Consider the following 17,493-nt stretch of genomic DNA (forward strand, 5'->3'; position numbering starts at 1 on the left):
GTTTTTATTTCATTTATTTCTGCTCTGATCTTTATGATTTCTTTCCTTCTACTAACTTTGGGTTTTGTTTGTTCTTCTTTCTCTGGTTCCTTTAGGTGTAGGGTTAGATTGTTTATTTGAGATTTTTCTGTTTCTTGAGGTACAATTGTATTGCTGTAAACTTCCCTCTTAGAACTGCTTTTGCTGCATCCCATAGGTTTTGGATTGTCGTGTTTTCGTTGTCATTTTCTCTAGGTATTTTTTGATTTCCTCTTTCATTTTTTCAGTGATCTCTTGGTTATTTAGTAATGTATTGTTTAGCCTCCATGTGTTTGTGTTTTTAATGTTTTTTTCCCTGTAATTGATTTCTAATCTCATAGTGTTGTGGTCAGAAAAGATGCTTGATATGATTTCAGTTTTCTTAAATTTACTGAGGCTTGATTTGTGATCCAAGATGTGATCTTTCCTGGAGAATGTTCCATGCGCACTTGAGAAGAAAGTGTAATCTGCTGTTTTGGGATGGAATGTCCTATAAATATCAATTAAATCTGTCTGGTCCATTGTGTCATTTAAAGCTTGTGTTTCCTTATTAATTTTCTGTTTGGATGATCTGTCCATTGGTGTAAGTGGGGTGTTAAAGTTCCCTACTATTATTGTGTTACTGTCAAGTTCCTCTTTTATAGCTGTTAGCAGTTGCCTTATGTATTGAGGTGCTCCTGTGTTGGGTGCATATGTATTTATAATTGTTACATCTTCTTCTTGGATTGATCCCTTGATCATTATGTAGTGTCCTTCCTTGTCTCTTGTAACATTCTTTATTTTAAAGTCTGTTTTATCTGATATGAGTATTGCTCCTCCAGCTTTCTTTTAATTTCCATTTGCATGAAATATCTTTTTCCATCCCCTCGCTTTCAGTCTGTATGTGTCCCTAGGTCTGAAGTGGGTCTCTTGTAGACAGCATATATATGGGTCTTGTTTTTGTATCCATTCAGCCAGTGTATGTCTTTTGGTTGGAGCATTTAATCCATTCACGTTTAAGGTAATTATCGATATGTATGTTCCTATGACCATATTCTTAATTGTTTTGGGTTTGTTTTTGTTGGTCCTTTTCTTCTCTTGTGTTTCCCACTTAGAAGTTCCTTTAGCATTTGTTGTAAAGCTGTTTTGGGGGTGCTGAATTCTCTTAGCTTTTGCTTGTCTGTAAATTTTTCGATTTCTCCATCGAATCTGAATGAAATCCTTGCTGGGTAGAGTAATCTCTGTTGTAGGTTCTTCCCTTTCATCACTTTAAGTGTGTCATGCCACTCCCTTCTGGCTTGTAGAGTTTCTGCTGAGAAATCAGCTGTTAACCTTAAGGGAGTTCCCTTGTATGTTATTTGTCATTTTTCCCTTGCTGCTTTCAATAATTTTTCTTTGTCTTTAATTTTTGCCAGTTTGATTACTATGTGTCTTGGCATGTTTCTCCTTGGGTTTATCCTGTATGGGACTCTCTGTGCTTCCTGGACTTGGGTGGCTATTTCCTTTCCCATGTTAGGGAAGTTTTCGATTGTAATCTCTTCAGATATTTTCTCAGGTCCTTTCTCTCTCTCTTCTCCTTCTGGGACCCCTATAATGTGAATGTTGTTGCGTTTAATGTTGTCCCAGAGGTCTCTTAGGCTGTCTTCCTTTCTTTTCATTCTTTTTTCTTTATTCTGTTCCACAGCAGTGAATTCCAGCATTCTGTCTTCTGGGTCACTTACCCGTTCTTCTGCCTCAGTTACTCTGCTATTGATTCCTTCTAGTGTAGTTTTCATTTCAGTTTTTGTGTTGTTCATCTCTGTTTGTTTGTTCTTTAATCCTTCTAGGTCTCTGTTAAACATTTCTTGCATCTTCTCGATCTTTGCCTCCATTCTTTTTCCGAGGTCCTGGGTCGTCTTCACTATCATTATTCTGAATTCTTCTTCTGGAAGGTTTCCTATCTCCACTTCATTTAGCTGTTTTTCTGGGGTTTTATCTTGTTCCTTCATCTGGTACATAGCCCTCTGCCTTTTCATCTTGTCTGTCTTTCTTTGAATGTGGTTTTTGTTCCATAGGCTGCAGGACTGTAGTTCTTGCTTCTGCTGTCAGCCCTCTGGTGGATGAGCTATCTGAGAGGCTTGTGCAAGTTTCCTGATGGGAAGGACTGGTGTTGGGTAGAGCTGGGTGTCGCTCAGGTGGGCAGGGCTCAGTAAAACTTCAACTAGCTTGTCTGCTGATGGGTGGGGCTGAGTTCCCTCCCTGTTGGTGTTTGGCCTGAGGAGACCCAGCACTGGAGCCTACCCGGGCTCTTTGGTGGGACTAATGGCGGACTCTGGTAGGGCTCACGCCAAGGAGTACTTCCCGGAACTTCTGCTGCCAGTGTCCTTGTCCTACGGTGAGGCACAGCCGCCCCCTGCCTCTGCAGGAGACCCTCCAACTCTAGCAGGTAGGTCTGGTTCAGTCTCCTATGGGGTCACTGCTCCTTCCCCTGGGTCCCGATGTGCGCACTGCTTTGTGTGTGCCCTCCAAGAGTGGAACCTCTGTTTCCCCCAGTCCTGTCGAAGTTCTGCAGTCAAATCCCACTAGCCTTCAAAGTCTGATTCTCTAGGAATTCCTTCTCCCGTTGCTGGACCCCCAGGTTGGGAAGCCTGACGTGGGGCTCAGAACCTTCACTCCAGTGTGTGGACTTCTGTGGTATAAGTGTTCTCCAGTCTGTGAGTCACCCACCCAGCAGTTATGGGATTTGATTTTACTGTGATTGTGCCGCTCCTACCGTCTCGCTGTGGCTTCTCCTTTGTCTTTGGATGTGGGGTGTCTTTTCTGGTGAGTTCCAGTGTCCTCCTATTGATGATTGTTCAGCAGTGAGTTGTGATTCCGGTGCTCTTGCACAAGGGAGTGAGAGCACCTCCTTCTTCTCTGCCATCTTGAACCAATCCTCCTGCAGGTGTTTGAATAAAAGAAACTCAGGCAAGGGTGTAAATTATCTGAAGTACGAAGTTCATTCAGTCAGTGTTATTTTGAAGTAAATTTGCAGTAATGCTCTCCAACCCCATTGAAAAAGGGGTTTAGACTGTTTCAGAAAATTGTTTCTGAACAGCTCTGCACTGAGTTTGTAAGGGTTGCGAATTGCTGAGCGTGGTTGAGGGTATAACTCTAAGTACTTTTGTATTGAAATGAAGTGGCTCAGTGAGAACAGCACTGATAGCAGGAGACCCTCGAAACAGAGCACAGTGGAAATCTGCCTGTCTTTACTGTGGAAAAGGAGCCTTGGAAGAGAAGACTGTGGGGCTTGGGGCTGGCCGTGAACATTGTTGGCGTGGCCTGGTTGTCAGGGGCTGGCAGTGTATGGGGCTCAGGCCCCAGCCACAGGCTGTTTGGAGCAAAGAGGTCCACGTTTGTGCAAGGCAGGCACTGCCGTCAAATGTGTTTGTGTCAAATTGGTGAAAACTTTCAGTCCTCAGACTTTCTGGAGTGTGGAATTCCAGTGGAAGGATCTAGTCCTGTAGTCAGAGCAGTTTGAATGAGGGACTGAGTTCCGCTCTGTCCGTGGCCCAGCTGTGAAAGTTGAATGAAACTTTAAGTTTTATGTGCCTAACCCCAATTCTGACCTCATTGTATTTTCACCTCCACTTCCCCTGTCTCTAACTTCCTCATCTATTCATTGTATTCTAATTACATATTAAATACCTATACTTAGTATCAATAGTCACTGAAAATTTTATCATCACTGCTAATCCAGTTTTGGGGGGAACTTGTTGGAGTAGTAATAAAACAGATTTTGCAAAGGGTTATTACTTTTATCATCAAGTGGTAGTGTGCAGTGTTGAATTTTGAGGGGTACAGAAAATAAGTTGAAAATAAATCTATAAAACTGAAGTCACACAACTACCACATACATAGCAAACTTCACCGTGTAAAGCAGGTTCAGAACTGTAAGTCTTCTGAGGGCAGGAGATGGTGTTTTGTCTTTCTTCTTCCTGTGTTGCCTAGAATGGCACCTTATGCTGAGAACTTGTTGCATGAAGGATGGGTATTGTGTTGTCAGCGTGTGTTGAGATAATGTGTTTGTGCATTTTACCACTTCATTCCCTCTGGAAGCGTGTGAATGTCAGTGACAGGCATAGCTCACCTTCACACACTGTTGACTACCTGCTATCTTCTAAATGTATGGCGCGGAAAACTCGCAAATGAACTTAAAATGAGTAAAGATCGCATGTGTAAGCAGCATTGTAATTAGTACAGTTTGATCCTTTTGGGTGGCCTAAAGGAGGTGATGCGTTAAATCTCTGTCCTTTTATTCCTGAGCCTGTAGGAACTGAAATAAAGAAAGATGTCCTTTTTTCCATCAATAGTAATTTTTAAGTTAACAAAGTCTCCTAGAATGTAAACCCCTTGAGAACTGGAATTTTCATGTTTTGTTCACTGATATATCACCATAATGGGCAATCAGTAAATGTTTGCTGAGTGAATTATCACTCAGCAGCACACAACCCTCGCTCCCACTCAAAGACAAAGAAACCATTAGAGTCAGACTCAGGGACTTGAAAATAACTAGTAACTGAGATAATTTTAAAGTAACTCTTGGATGGGGATTTAAATAACTGTGTTAAAGGATATCATGGATAAGGTGGACAATATGTATGAACAGATGGAGAAGAGAGATGGAAACTATGAGAAACAGGTGGAAATGCAGGAAATAAAGCCATGGTATCATATTTGAGGAATTCCTTTGAGGGGATCATCCATACACTTGACACAGCTGAGGAAAGCGTGAACCTAAAGATACGTCAATAGAAATTGTCCTAACAGAAATACAAGGGCAGGGGGAATGTTAGGGGAAGGGGAGGCAACATAGAGCATGCAAGGAACTTTGGGACAATATCAGACAGTGTAACATACATGTAGTTGGAGTTCCACAAATGAGAAGAGAGAAATAAGGCATGAGAAATAGGCGAAGGGATAATGGTTGAGAATTTGCCAAAAATGATGAAAATCAAGCCAGCAATCCAAGACGCTTAGAGAAGCCCATGCAGTATAACTGAAAACAGTATACACCTAGACACATGGTAGTCAAACTGCTGGAGACGAAAGCTAAAGAGAAAACCATGCAGTAAGCCAGAGAAAAGAAGACACATTACCAGCAGGAACAAAGACGGAGATTATAGAGGAACAAAGACGGAGATTATAGAGGAACAAAGACGGAGATGATAGAGGAACGCTCCTCAGAGACAGAGTCTGAACTGCAAGATCCGTAGCATGAGATATATTTGATTAAAATATCATCAGAAGGAACATTTCCTCATTAGCACCAATCTTCTCTAAATATGAACCGGACCCTGCAGATGAGGGACTGACTCACTGTTTGATAGCTAGTTCTGCTTAAAGTGAGAGAAAATGTTTTCAAAACGTGAGTTAAGGACCAAGTTCTGTGGCAGATGTTGAAATAGGGAAGATATACTAGTAACACAGCGAAATGAGATTTCATTGTTCTTCTAAAAGCCTTAAGGTGGTCACAGTGGAGAAAGTGTCCTTTGCTAAAGCTGGGTAATTTGAGGAGACGTGTATTTCGTTAAGCATACTTGACTGTTTTATAAATGAAAAGAAATATAAACAGGAAGCAAAGTACATTTTCTTATTAAGAATTTGTTAGGTGCTACAGAGAGAACTGTTTAGCTAAATTCCTGTCTCCTAAGAATTTATAAATCTGAAACAGACCATATTTAGAGAATAGGTAGGTAGAACAGTAAAATGTAAATAAAGTGGTCAAAGTCAATGGTTATTGTGTCATATAGAGCAGCTATAATTGTGAGCAATACTGGCTACCAGTTAGTCAGCATCTGCTCTGTTAAACCTGACATAATACACTTTTAAAATACATTATCTTGTTCAATTGTTATCTAATTCTCTGAAACTGTAACATGGACGTTTTACAAATGAGGAAAACGTGGCTTAGAGAATTCAGTGATTGGTTCTTCGCTGTGATTGGTTAATCTGAAGGTTATTCTTGACCTGTAGCATCCTCTATATGCTTTTCACTCTTTGATGAACACGGCAGCACCCAGATCTGCAGGGGAGCAGACAGCTTCCCATCATGGCTGGGATAGGAGACTTAGTGATCAGTAGAAGGGGTGTTTCCTACTTTGGAAATCATGAAGATCGTAGTAGAAGCTGGTAAAACACACAGCTGATTATATGGTGAAAGAGTCATTATCATTTCTACTGCCTTGGACTTCGTTAAATTTTCATTTTAACATAATGAAAAAATACTGTTGGAGGTTCAGGTGTTTAAAGCGCTTTCTTTTCTATGTGGTTGCTCATTGCCTGCTGGCTTGGATGTATTCATTCTGTCTGTCTTCAATATATTGATACTAGAAGTGAGCCCGTACTTTGACTTCAGGAGCCAGTACTGTGAAACATCTGTGCTCCTCGGTGGACACATCCACCTTTGGAATAACAGCAAAGATTGAATTATTGGTGTCAGTATTGGTTGCCATGACTCTGGTTGGTAAAGTGATATTCACAGAAGAAAATCTTGACCAGGAAACATTGTTTATAACTTGAAGTTTAAGGTTTAGCTTCTAAATATTGTACATTAAAAAAAAAAATTGTATATAGGGGGTTCCCCGGCGGCCCAGTGGCTAGGATACGGCGCTCTCACTGCCATGGACCCAGGTTCAATCCCTGGTCAGGGAACTAAGATCCCGCAAGCGTGTGGTGCAGCCAAAAAAAAATTGTATAGAACTTAAGGTCAGTGTGGGTGTTATTTAAATTCTGTTCTACTTTATCTTTGTTATTGTTTTTTAATTTTGAAGAAGGCAGTACTTTCTAAGGGAATATATAACTCCCTTCCGTGAGCTGAAGTACATTAATTCCAGTTGACTAACAACCCAACTAGATTAAAAAAAAAAAAGAACATCCATTTTCCTGTTTACACCACGCATAATATAAATGTATTACTTAATTTGTGATTTGATGGGTTAATAGTTCTTTCCTCTGAACTGTTCTATTAGGACAGTATTTACCTTCTACTTAAATGTTTCCTTACATTTTTGGTAAACATTCTTTGTATTCACTACTCTATGTACAGTGGGCCTTGAATACATAGTTTGGGGAGGTTTTTTTGTACTTTTTATTTTGAAATAATTGTAGACTCATAGCAAGTTGCAAAAAGTAATCCAGGAGTCCCATGTAACCTTCATTTCCCCCAACATTTTATAGAACTATGTAGCACATGTGGGTTTTCTGAATACGTAATTGTTTTTTTTCCTTTTTGGCCGTGCCATTGTGGGATCTTAATTCCCCGACCAGGGATCAAACCCAGGCCCCAGGCAGTGCGAGTGTGGAGTTCCAATCACTGGACCATCAGGGAATTCCCTTGAATATGTAATTTTTTTTGTCTTTTTTTTAAAAAAAATAGATTTATTTATTTATTTTTGGCTGCGTTGGGTCTTCATTGCTGCCCGCGGGCTTTCTCTAGTTGGGGTGAGCAGGGGCTACTCTTCGTTGTGGTGCGCGGGCTTCTTATTGCGGTGGCTTCTCTTGTTGCAGAGCACGGGCTCTAGGCGCACGGGCTTCAGTAGTTGTGGCACACGGGCTCAGTAGTTGTGGCTCACAGGCTCTAGAGAGCAGGCTCAGTAGTTGTGGTGCACGGGCTTAGTTGCTCTGAGGCCTGTGGGATCTTCCCAGACCAGGGCTGGAACCCGTGTCTCTTGCGTTGGCAGGCGGATTCTTAACCTCTGCGCCACCAGGGAAGTCGTGAATATGTAATTTTTGATAAACTGTTTTCAGTTGTCTTTCTGTGCTCTTTTTCGTTGCGTCTTTTGTTTTATTGTAAACCTGAGCAGGAAAGAATCAAGCCTCCTTAAATTTGTCCCTTTGTTTTGCCCTTTTGCTAGATGGGTTTGCATCTTGGGAGACACTGGCCTCAAAGTAAACTACTTACAGATGAAAGGGGTCTGTTGGGTTTGGTTCTTAGACCCAGTATTGGCATTTCCTCCTCACTGTCTCCAGGCAGGGCTTGTAAACCTTACCGAGAGCCGGGACCATGGCCACGGACGCCCCTCCACTCCCCGCTCAGGGCCTGCGCCTCCCGACCTGACCTTGCTCCCCACCTCGGCCCCCTGACCGCCCTGCCTCTTCCCCCGCAGTCCAGCCCCAGTCATGCCCCGGCTGCCCACTCTCCTCTGGCTGAGGTCACTGGTGGTGTGTGTGTGTCACTCCTGGCCCCCTCCTATGGCGTGTCTACACTGCAGCCAAAGGAATCTTTTCAGAACACAACTTGGCCCAGGTGACTTCCTTGGTCAAAACTCACCAGTGGCCTCCTGCAGGATCTGAGGGTGGGCACCCCGTCCTTGCCTGACTGAGCCCCCAGGCCCCCTCTTCCGTGCCTCTGCTCAGGGCCCTTCTCCCTGCGGCCCCCAGCCCCGCTTCACGCCTGTTCACTTTGTAGGTCCCACTTCTGCCTTGTTCCCTCAGTCAAGCCCTTCTGGGTCATGGTTTCACACTCACTTGCAGGGTCTTCCTTCACCTTGCTCGTTGTAGCTCCGTTTATGGTTCTGCACACATGGGCAGTGCTGCTGGGACCCCATCTCCACCTCTTCCTGTCCCTCAGGTCTAATAAAGTGCATGCCCCCAGGAGTTTCCATTGTTTGTTGATAATCCTTCCATGCGTACTATTTTTTTATGGGAAAATAAAACCATTAAAGCTTTGTGAAGCATGAAAAACCCAAGTGCAACAGCAGTCCTGTCAACAGAAGGTATAACATAAAGTAGGGTTTAAAGAAAGCTGAACATCTTGATACAGCTGCTGGCATGTATGACTTCACTGAACCGTGACTTTTTAAAATGCTGTTGCAGGAAATTTTCGTTTTATGTCGGGAAGACCCAGGCCTTTCCCTGCACCGGAAGTTACACTGTGCAGCTTCCTTCAGTCTGTGTCCTTTACCTCTTGAAAAATTCCCTTTTTTGGCTGGTTTGCTTTTCTTATAGCTAAACAGAAAGAGAAGAGAAAAGGCCTCATTGTCTGAGCCTTCATCCTGCTACAGAAGTCAGGGTCGTTCTTGCGTTAGTTCACTCCTCCTGCAGATATGCACTGAGTGTCTGCTGTGTGCCAGGCACTGTTCTAGGTCCTGGGGAGAGATCTGTATAGATGTATAGATACACATGTGCACGCATGTGCACACACACGTGGCAGTGCCTGCTTCCCCTTCCAGCTCACAGCTCACATTACCACTCACCAGTGTTTAGTTTATACAGCTGTAGTGCACAGTAACCTGCCGTAAGTCTCTTACATAATTTGTTTGTCTTTAGAAGGGCTTTTAACTTGATTTAGATTGTAAATAGAATTGTATAAAATGGCAGCTGTCTTCAGTAAACGCCAGTATTAATGATTTTAAAGTAGAGTAAGGGCTTCCCTGGTGGCGCAGTGGTTGAGAGTCCGCCTGCCGATGCAGGGGACACGGGTTCGTGCCCCGGTCCGGGAAGATCTCACATGCTGCGGAGCGGCTGGGCCCGTGAGCCATGGCCGCTGAGCCTGCGCATCCGGAGCCTGTGCTCCGCAATGGGAGAGGCCACAACAGTGAGAGGCCCGCGTACCAAAAAAAAAAAAAAAGTAGAGTAAGATTGGCTACAGCACTTCCTCAGCTACATTATTAGTTTATTTGTAAGAGAATACGTGACGTTACATGATTATGGCTAATTAGTCTTGGAGAGGAAGCCCTAAATTGTATGGGGACATTAATCAGACTGCGTTTCCAAGCCCTGCAATTCTTTCAGGTTGGAAAATAAAAGAAGGCACAGTTCATTATCATGGTTATTTGTCGGGATATGTTGTTCGGCTCCAGTGCTGACTGGCACCATGGACTAGAGTTTATTTCTTGACTTTGTGACCTTTGATTCCTGTCATCAGTCAGTACGTGCTCTTAAGGTCAACAGAGCACTTGAATGGACTTTCATTGCTAACAAAGGGACAGAAAAAGTACTAACTTTTCCTAACGTTTTAACTAGAGTTTTAAAGAACAGTGCCAATGTCTGACTTCCCTGCAATCCTGTATTTTCACGTACAAACCCCTATTTGATAATTACCGCTTTTTGAAATTCAGTGGAATGTATTCATCCTTTATCTTGTCCTCGAAAATATTTCAAAGTTATTATTAAACCACAATGAAATTGTATCATTTGATGTTATTTTTAACCTTCCTGCCTCAAAAGTGCCCAGTGCAGTTTACTCACATACATATTGTTTTGTTTTCAAGCCACTGCCCAGAAATATGGTGTCTCGTCTTTGCGAATCTAAAAAGGTTTGTGCAGCAGCAGACATGCAGCTTCAGGTGGGTGTGTGCCTTTGTTCTGAAGTTTTCACAGATATTATTCAAAATAAATGTATAACTTTAAATTCTTGCCAGTGCTACCCATTTATTATAATAATTATGCTTCCAAAACATCTTTCGTCTGAGTTCAGAGAACTTGACCTTGACTAATCATTTGGTCTTCCAACCGTCCTTAGGAAGTAGGTGTCAAATAAGGTTATTTCCCAATTTCAGTGGAAAATCAAAGAGTGGAAAAGTTTTACCTGACTTCTTCTAAATGGTGCATTTCAGCAACCAAGTTATATCTTTTTGTTCACTTTGTATCTTTTTTTAAATTTGTGTTTTTAGATGTGAAGTTTAAACAGTAATGACTTAGTTTTTAGTAAAACTCAAAGCCAGTGTTCCAGGTTTCCAGATAAAGACGAGAAACATTTTATAAACCACCTGGATGTCAGGTCTGTGTGATACCAGATGTTTAGGTTATTTGTAATTTCTGAGATTGTTTATGGAGTTATTCCTCTTCATCAGATCTTGAGTGTTATGTAAACACAGCCTAAACACCCATCTTTCATCTCAGGCAGTATTCACTTTCTAATGATCCAGTCACCTGTTTAAAAGTGTAGCCACTATTGAATTGCTTTATAGGTGTATAAAGTTCAGTCCCTAGAAAGTAATGAATGTGCTCTGTTTTTTTGGACCTTAAAATACACGTTTCAGTGAAGAAGATGCCTGCTATAGATGAAACCATGGATTAATAACATTATTTAGTGTCTATTTGTATCACACAATTGCAAAAAGATTTCTGGATTATTTGAAAGGTTAACATTACTTGGCAGTAGTCTTCTGATTTACTCGTATCTGTCGTGGGAGTCCTACCTTTTAAAAGCCCGTGTCCTGGCGTCCTTTGCAACACTTGTTCCAGTGATTTTCTTCTGAAAAGGAAAACCAACCTTTCTGTACTTCTGCCTTCCAAAAAGAATAAGGAGAGAGAGGGAGAGGGGGGTTGAAAAGCTGGAGGAGAAGGGAGGGAAGGAGGTTCCCACCCGAAGGACCGCTCACGCTGCTTTCCTGTCACACAGCCGTCCCCCGAGCCGTGGGGACAACCCAGGGTGGAAGGGAGTTGCTGCAGATTACTAAGCGGGTATCAGTAGTGGTTTTTAAATTGTGCCTTTTACATTGTTATTTATTTATTTATTTCTTGCTGTGCATTATTCTAGAAACAGCTCCTGTTTTTCTGCAGCTCTGAGGTTCCTGGTCCCAAGCACGCAGGACCCCCGGGGGGGCTTATCGCCTAGGGTTGTTTGGTTCATCAGCAAATGAGCATGAAATATTGGGGTGGCCAAAAAGTTCGTTCGGGTGTTTCTGCTAGATGTTGCAGCTTACAGAAAACCCCGAACGAACTTTTTGACCAACCCAATATTGTTACTCATTGCAGAACATAGAACGGAAAGAGCTGTATTTAGTATATGTTTAGATTGCCAGTTATAGCAAAGCAATATTTAGGAAATGTCTGTATTTTTCCAGTGAAGGTTTAAACTTGACTTTATAATTTAGAACCATAATTCTCTATCTAGATGAAGCCAGAAGTTATAGAGGTCATTTAAATTTTTTCTTTTATATAAACTAATCCTCACTTCTTTCAAGTCAACAGCTGCACATTCTCTACAGATTCCTATTTTGAATCCGAAAGATATGTATCGGAAACATAATCACTTGACAGTTTTTTCTTTTAAAATAAAATATTTTCTACTTGCTTGCCTCAGGTAAAATGCAGACAATGTTAATAAGTCAAATGTTGCAGTGAAAAAGCACTTTACTTGAGGTTTTCTGCCCAAAATTTAGCTTTCAGAGCTTGGTAAATACGCAGCAGGGTTCATGTTTAAACTCCTTCTAATGCTTTACTCTCCTCTCATGTTTCAGTGGCCTCTGTCCTCTCCTTGGAGAGGAGTGAGCCTTCCCTACCAGTCACCTCCTTAAGCCAGGGTCGCCCCGCCCAGCAGCTGCTTCCTCTGAGCCCTGACAGCAGGGCTGGGGTCTGCCTTGGTCCCGGCCTCAGACTCTCCGACAGCTGCTCCTGAATCCTGTGTAACACCCCTGCTTCCTCACCTCACTTCACCCCGCCTTTCACCTCTCATCAACGAACTAGGATTCTCACCCTGTCATTTCTCTCATTTAATTACATCAGGATTCTAGGAAGAAGCCAAACAGTATTTATTAGCTCCAGGGGGTCACAGGTCATAACTTAATTTTTTCATATTTCCAGATATATATATATATATATATTTCCATATGTGTGTGTGTGTGTGTGTGTGTGTGTGTGTGTGTAGTTCTGTGGTCACAAATTTAATTCACTACACTGTACAGAAAGAGTACCTTATAGATAGGGTTCAGAATTCCTTAATATCCTTAATCATGGAGAGGTTGAGAGCTTTCCTTTTCATCATTAACATGGTCTTAAATGTGGTATGAAATGCAAAATACATCTCAAGCCTCATACACTTATACGTGTGACTGCCCAACTGCGACTTGCAGTTATTATTCTGGTAGACTTGTAACATCTTTGGTCGCCTACATCATAGATGTAAGCATGGTGCCCAGACTAAATAGGTACGTTCTTCCGTCCAGGTCTTTTATGCTGCTCTGGATCAGATCTACCATGGGAAGCATCCCCTGAGGAGCTCGACCACAGACATCCTCAGGGACACCCAGGAGAAGTTCTATGGCTTACCGTACGTCCCAAACACTGTGAGTCTGGCGTTCCGACGCTGTTGTGTGCCATTGAATGGGTGTACGTGTCAAGTGGGCGGGGTGTGAAATCCTCTCCTGGATGTTGAGGTTTCCTGAGGGGCAAATGCTAGAAATGCCTGACTCACCACTGCCCCGAGCCGTCCGTTTACATGTACTTATTTTCCTCCTGCCAGCAGGGTTTTTCTAGATTCCTAGGGAAGTGGGCTAAAAAAAGGCCCTTGGAGTTAGTCTGTGTTCTTTTTCATTATTTATTTGTGACGAGAAAAACAGCGATGTAAGATGAACGTGATGATCGGTCCCCAGCCGCTCTCACTGCAAAGAGAATCCACACTGATTGAGGACCCACTTGTGTCGGGACCGTGACAGGCACCCTCGGTGCTCTGTCGGGATGGAGAGCGGGCGCATCGCCACCATTCACTGAGGACCAGGTGCCAGACTCCGTCCGATTGCTTGGCGAAAACCCTGACTCAGAAGATCTGTGAACTCGATGCTTACCCGTCATAGGGGTGCACGGGGGGCTTGTGCCAGTTACGTATCTGGTCTAGGGTCACGTGGGTAGTGAGCGGTGGTGTTGGGATTCCCACCCAGCCTGAAGCCGTGTCCTCATCAGCCCAGGTTCCGTGAGGAAGCTGCATGCTGGGGAAGAGTGCCCTGGGTCCTGGCACTCAGGAGAGTGGCGCTTTCATATCACTCGGGACCTCAGGTCCAAGCGATGGGAACCCGACTCCTAGGGGCTTAAGCAGAAAGGGTGTTTATTGAGCCCCGTGGCTGGAAGGTGCAGGGGTCGGTCTGTTTGGTTGCCGGTTAGCTGGGTTGAGTTAGTTCTTACACAGTGTTGTTAGAAATGTTTCTCCTTCTTTCGTCTTTCAGCTGTGTCTTTCTCTGGATTTGTCTTATTCTCAGGGAGGTGGCCCTGACTTGGTGGCATGGTGGCCACCGGAAGGTCCAGCTTAGCCCATCTCATAGAAAGAAAGCTCATTTGAAAATGCTCTGTAAGCCGTAAAATGCCAAATAAATGTGGTTTCATTTGATAACAGTGTTGGATACCAGCATGTGTTGTGCTGAGTTTAAGTTCATCAGTAAACTGTAACTGTCCACTAGATCTTCAGGTCCTAATACTTGAACATGTGGGACTGTTCATCTTTACCAGACAAGGAAAGTCACAGGAAATTTCATCTCCATAAGATTCCTTATCAGCAGTGTTTGATTGTCATAGAAGCTTCGCCATCTATTTGTGATGCGTAATGCTAGTCACACTACCTTCCTATTTCTGACCATATATATGAGAAATTTATTGTTCCAGTGCTGTGTACTACTGTGTACTTGAATTATCTATATTAGTGAAAATCTGTAATAATAAGAATAGTCTCACTCTTCATCAGTGGAATCATAATAACACTTGCCTACATGTAGGGAAAAACGACATCCTTTAAGGGTGTTTTCCCGTTTACGGAGCATTGCCTGACCCACGTGCTTTTGTGCTCATTTTATGTTCTTCTTTGCTTAGCTTTAAAATCAGTGTGACTTGAACTCCACGTGGCTATATCACCCGAGGGTAGTAAAGTCGTAGGGACACCAATATTAGGAGGAACTGGGCTGCTTTCTGAAGCCGCTCCAGCTTGGCTGAGTTGTCACCCCCAGCTTGCTTTATCTTAAGTCTTATAACAATTGAGCTGTGTCTCTTATTAGAAGAAAACCCAGGAAATTCCCTGGTGGTCCAGTGGTTAGGATTCGGTGCTTTCATTGCCGTGGCCCGGGTTCAGCCCCTGGTCGGGGAACTGAGATCCTCTAAGCCGTGCGGCATGGCCAAAATAAAAATAAAAACAATGTTAGAACAATAAAAAAGAAGAGAACTCAGATTTCCTCACCATGCAGGTTTCTTTTGTGTAGTAATTAGATATACAAAGATGAGGTGACATTGGTACCCAATTCTGCAGCAACTATCAGTAAATTATTTTTAATTTAAAAGGAAGGATGTTGTTATTAAGTCCACTATCCTTATTCTAACTCCTTTGAGAAAATACAAAGGTTTATCTCTTCACTGAGATTACCTCCCCCATTCATGGTCAGTAAGCTGTAGCTCTTTGTGTCAGTTGTTTTGGGAGGTCTTTAGAAGAAGCATAGCTACATTTAGAGAAAAAAGGCATTCTTTAAAGGCTTGTCTCTTTTTTTTTAATGTCTGAGCGTTCGTTTAGATTTGCACAAGTGTTCTGTCCTTCCTGCGTAGCAACTTCGGCCTCTCATCCATTTGTCAACTCACCATGAGACCCGTAACAAGCCTTCCCGTAAACAGAGAAAATGAGACCAGGGTGCTCGTTGGAATTCTTCGGTGTAGTAGCCATCAGGATAGTAAGACAAGAAGAAAAGATAGAAGCGCTGGAAAGGAAGGTACAAAACTGTCAGTATTTGCAGATGATTGATTGCTGAGAAAATCCAGAGTGTGTAGAGGTAAATTATTAAAATTAATGAGAAGTTAGCAACTTTTCTAGATAAACAATACATAAGAATTTAATCCATCTCTGTTTACCAGCAACAAACAAAAAAATTGTAAATATACCATTAAGGCAAGAAAAAAATACAAGGTGGTGCCTCCCCAGACGTCTTTTTAAAAAAGCAGCTAATTTCCGGCTCCTAAACAAACAAAGAACTGAACCATATTTATAGATAGGAAGATTTGATATAAAAACAATATCACCTTTTCTCCATTTAACCTATACTCTTAATGTAATGTGATTCGCCTCGTTTGTTGGCTTGAAGCTAACGAGCTGAGTGTATGATTTTATGTGGAAGCGCGATGGCCAAGGAGCAGCTTTGAAGAACAGTGGCAGGTGGGTGGGCTTGCCCCGTCAGGATTAGTACTCAGAGGAGGCTGTAGGAATTAGGACAGTGTAACGATGCTGCAAGGGCTGCAGGGACAGATGGTGGAGCAGAGCCCAGAGCCTGAAAGCTGGCTCAGCACATTTACGGCCTCTTGACCATAAGCTGAATAACACTGCAGGTCTGTGGGCCGAGAAGAGATTGGTTTATTTTAAATGGTGCTGTCGCTATCCATCGTCCATATGGAAAAGAGGAAACTTGGATCTCTCTCATTCTGTGATAAATAAGTAAAGAGTTAAATTTGTAGAGATGATGGGAGTGTCTTTCTGACAGCTCCTTTCTGTTCCTGCTCAGACTCGCATGTCATACAGACAACACAAAAGACATAAACTGTAAAACAGTAGACTGATACATTCCACTGTATTAAAATCTGCATCTTCCGTTCATCAAAAAACCAGGTGAAAAACAGTGAAAAGCTACAGACTGGAAGTAGAGGTTTACAACCCATGTAACTGGAAAAGGATTCTTTTCCTTTTTAAATTAATTAATTTTGATTGTGGTACAAAAAACACAGGACATGAAAGGTACCATCTTGAACCATAAACAAGATGAAAAGACAACCCTCAGAATGGGAGAAAATATTTGCAAATGAAGCAACTGACAAAGGATTAATCTCCAAAACATACAAGCAACTCATGCAGCTCAATATCAAAAAAACAAACAACCCAATCCAAAAATGGGCACAAGACCTAAATAGACATTTCTCCAAAGAAGATATACAGATTGCCAACAAACACATGAAAGAATGCTCAACATCATTAATCATTAGAGAAATGCAAATCAAAACTACAATGAGATATCATCTCACACCCGTCAGAATGGCCATCATCAAAAAATCTAGAAACGATAAATGCTGGAGAGGGTGTGGAGGAAAGGGAACCCTCTTGCACTGTTGGTGGGAATGTAAATTGATACAGCCACTATGGAGAACAGTATGGAGGTTCCTTAAAAAACTAAAAATAGAACTACCATACGACCCAGCAATCCCACCACTGGGCATATACCCTGAGAAAACCATAATTCAAAAAGAGTCATGTACCACAATGTTCATTGCAGCTCTATTTACAATAGGCAGGACATGGAAGCAACCTAAGTGTCCATTGACAGTTGAATGGATAAAGAAGATGTGGCACATATATACAATGGAATATTACTCAGCCATAAAAAGGAACGAAACTGAGTTATTTGTAGTGAGGTGGATGGACCTAGACTGTCATACAGAGTGAACTAAGTCAGAAAGAGAAAAACAAATACTGTATGCTAACACATATATATGGAATCTAAAAAAAAGGTTCTGAAGAACGTAGGGGCAAGACAGGAATAAAGATGAAGACATAGAGAATGGACTTGAGGACACGGGGAGGGGGAAGGGTAAGCTGGGACAAAGTGAGAGTGGCATGGACATATATACACTACCAACCATACAGTAGATAGCTAGTGGGAAGCAGCTGCATAGCACAGGGAGATCAGCTCGGTGCTTTGTCACCACCTAGAGGGGTGGGATAGGGAGGGAGATGCAAGAGGGAAGAGATATGGGGACATACGTATATGTATAACTGATTCATTTCGTTATACAGCAAAAACT

The 17,493-nt window shown here is 42.4% G+C and overlaps 1 protein-coding gene across 2 annotated transcripts in view; it reads left to right on the top strand.

Moving 5' to 3' along the window:
• MIPEP (mitochondrial intermediate peptidase) overlaps nt 1–17,493 on the top strand; it is a 133,581-nt gene that overhangs the window by 64,519 nt on the left and 51,569 nt on the right. For both annotated transcript variants that reach the window (XM_033409405.2, XM_012537432.3), the window contains exons 15-16: nt 10,230–10,304; nt 12,909–13,028. In XM_033409405.2, coding sequence (XP_033265296.1) covers nt 10,230–10,304; nt 12,909–13,028 — 195 coding nt within the window. The remainder of the gene's footprint in view (nt 1–10,229; nt 10,305–12,908; nt 13,029–17,493) is intronic.

The sequence above is a fragment of the Orcinus orca genome, chromosome 18, assembly GCF_937001465.1.
Source record: "Orcinus orca chromosome 18, mOrcOrc1.1, whole genome shotgun sequence".
Lineage (NCBI taxonomy): Eukaryota > Metazoa > Chordata > Mammalia > Artiodactyla > Delphinidae > Orcinus > Orcinus orca.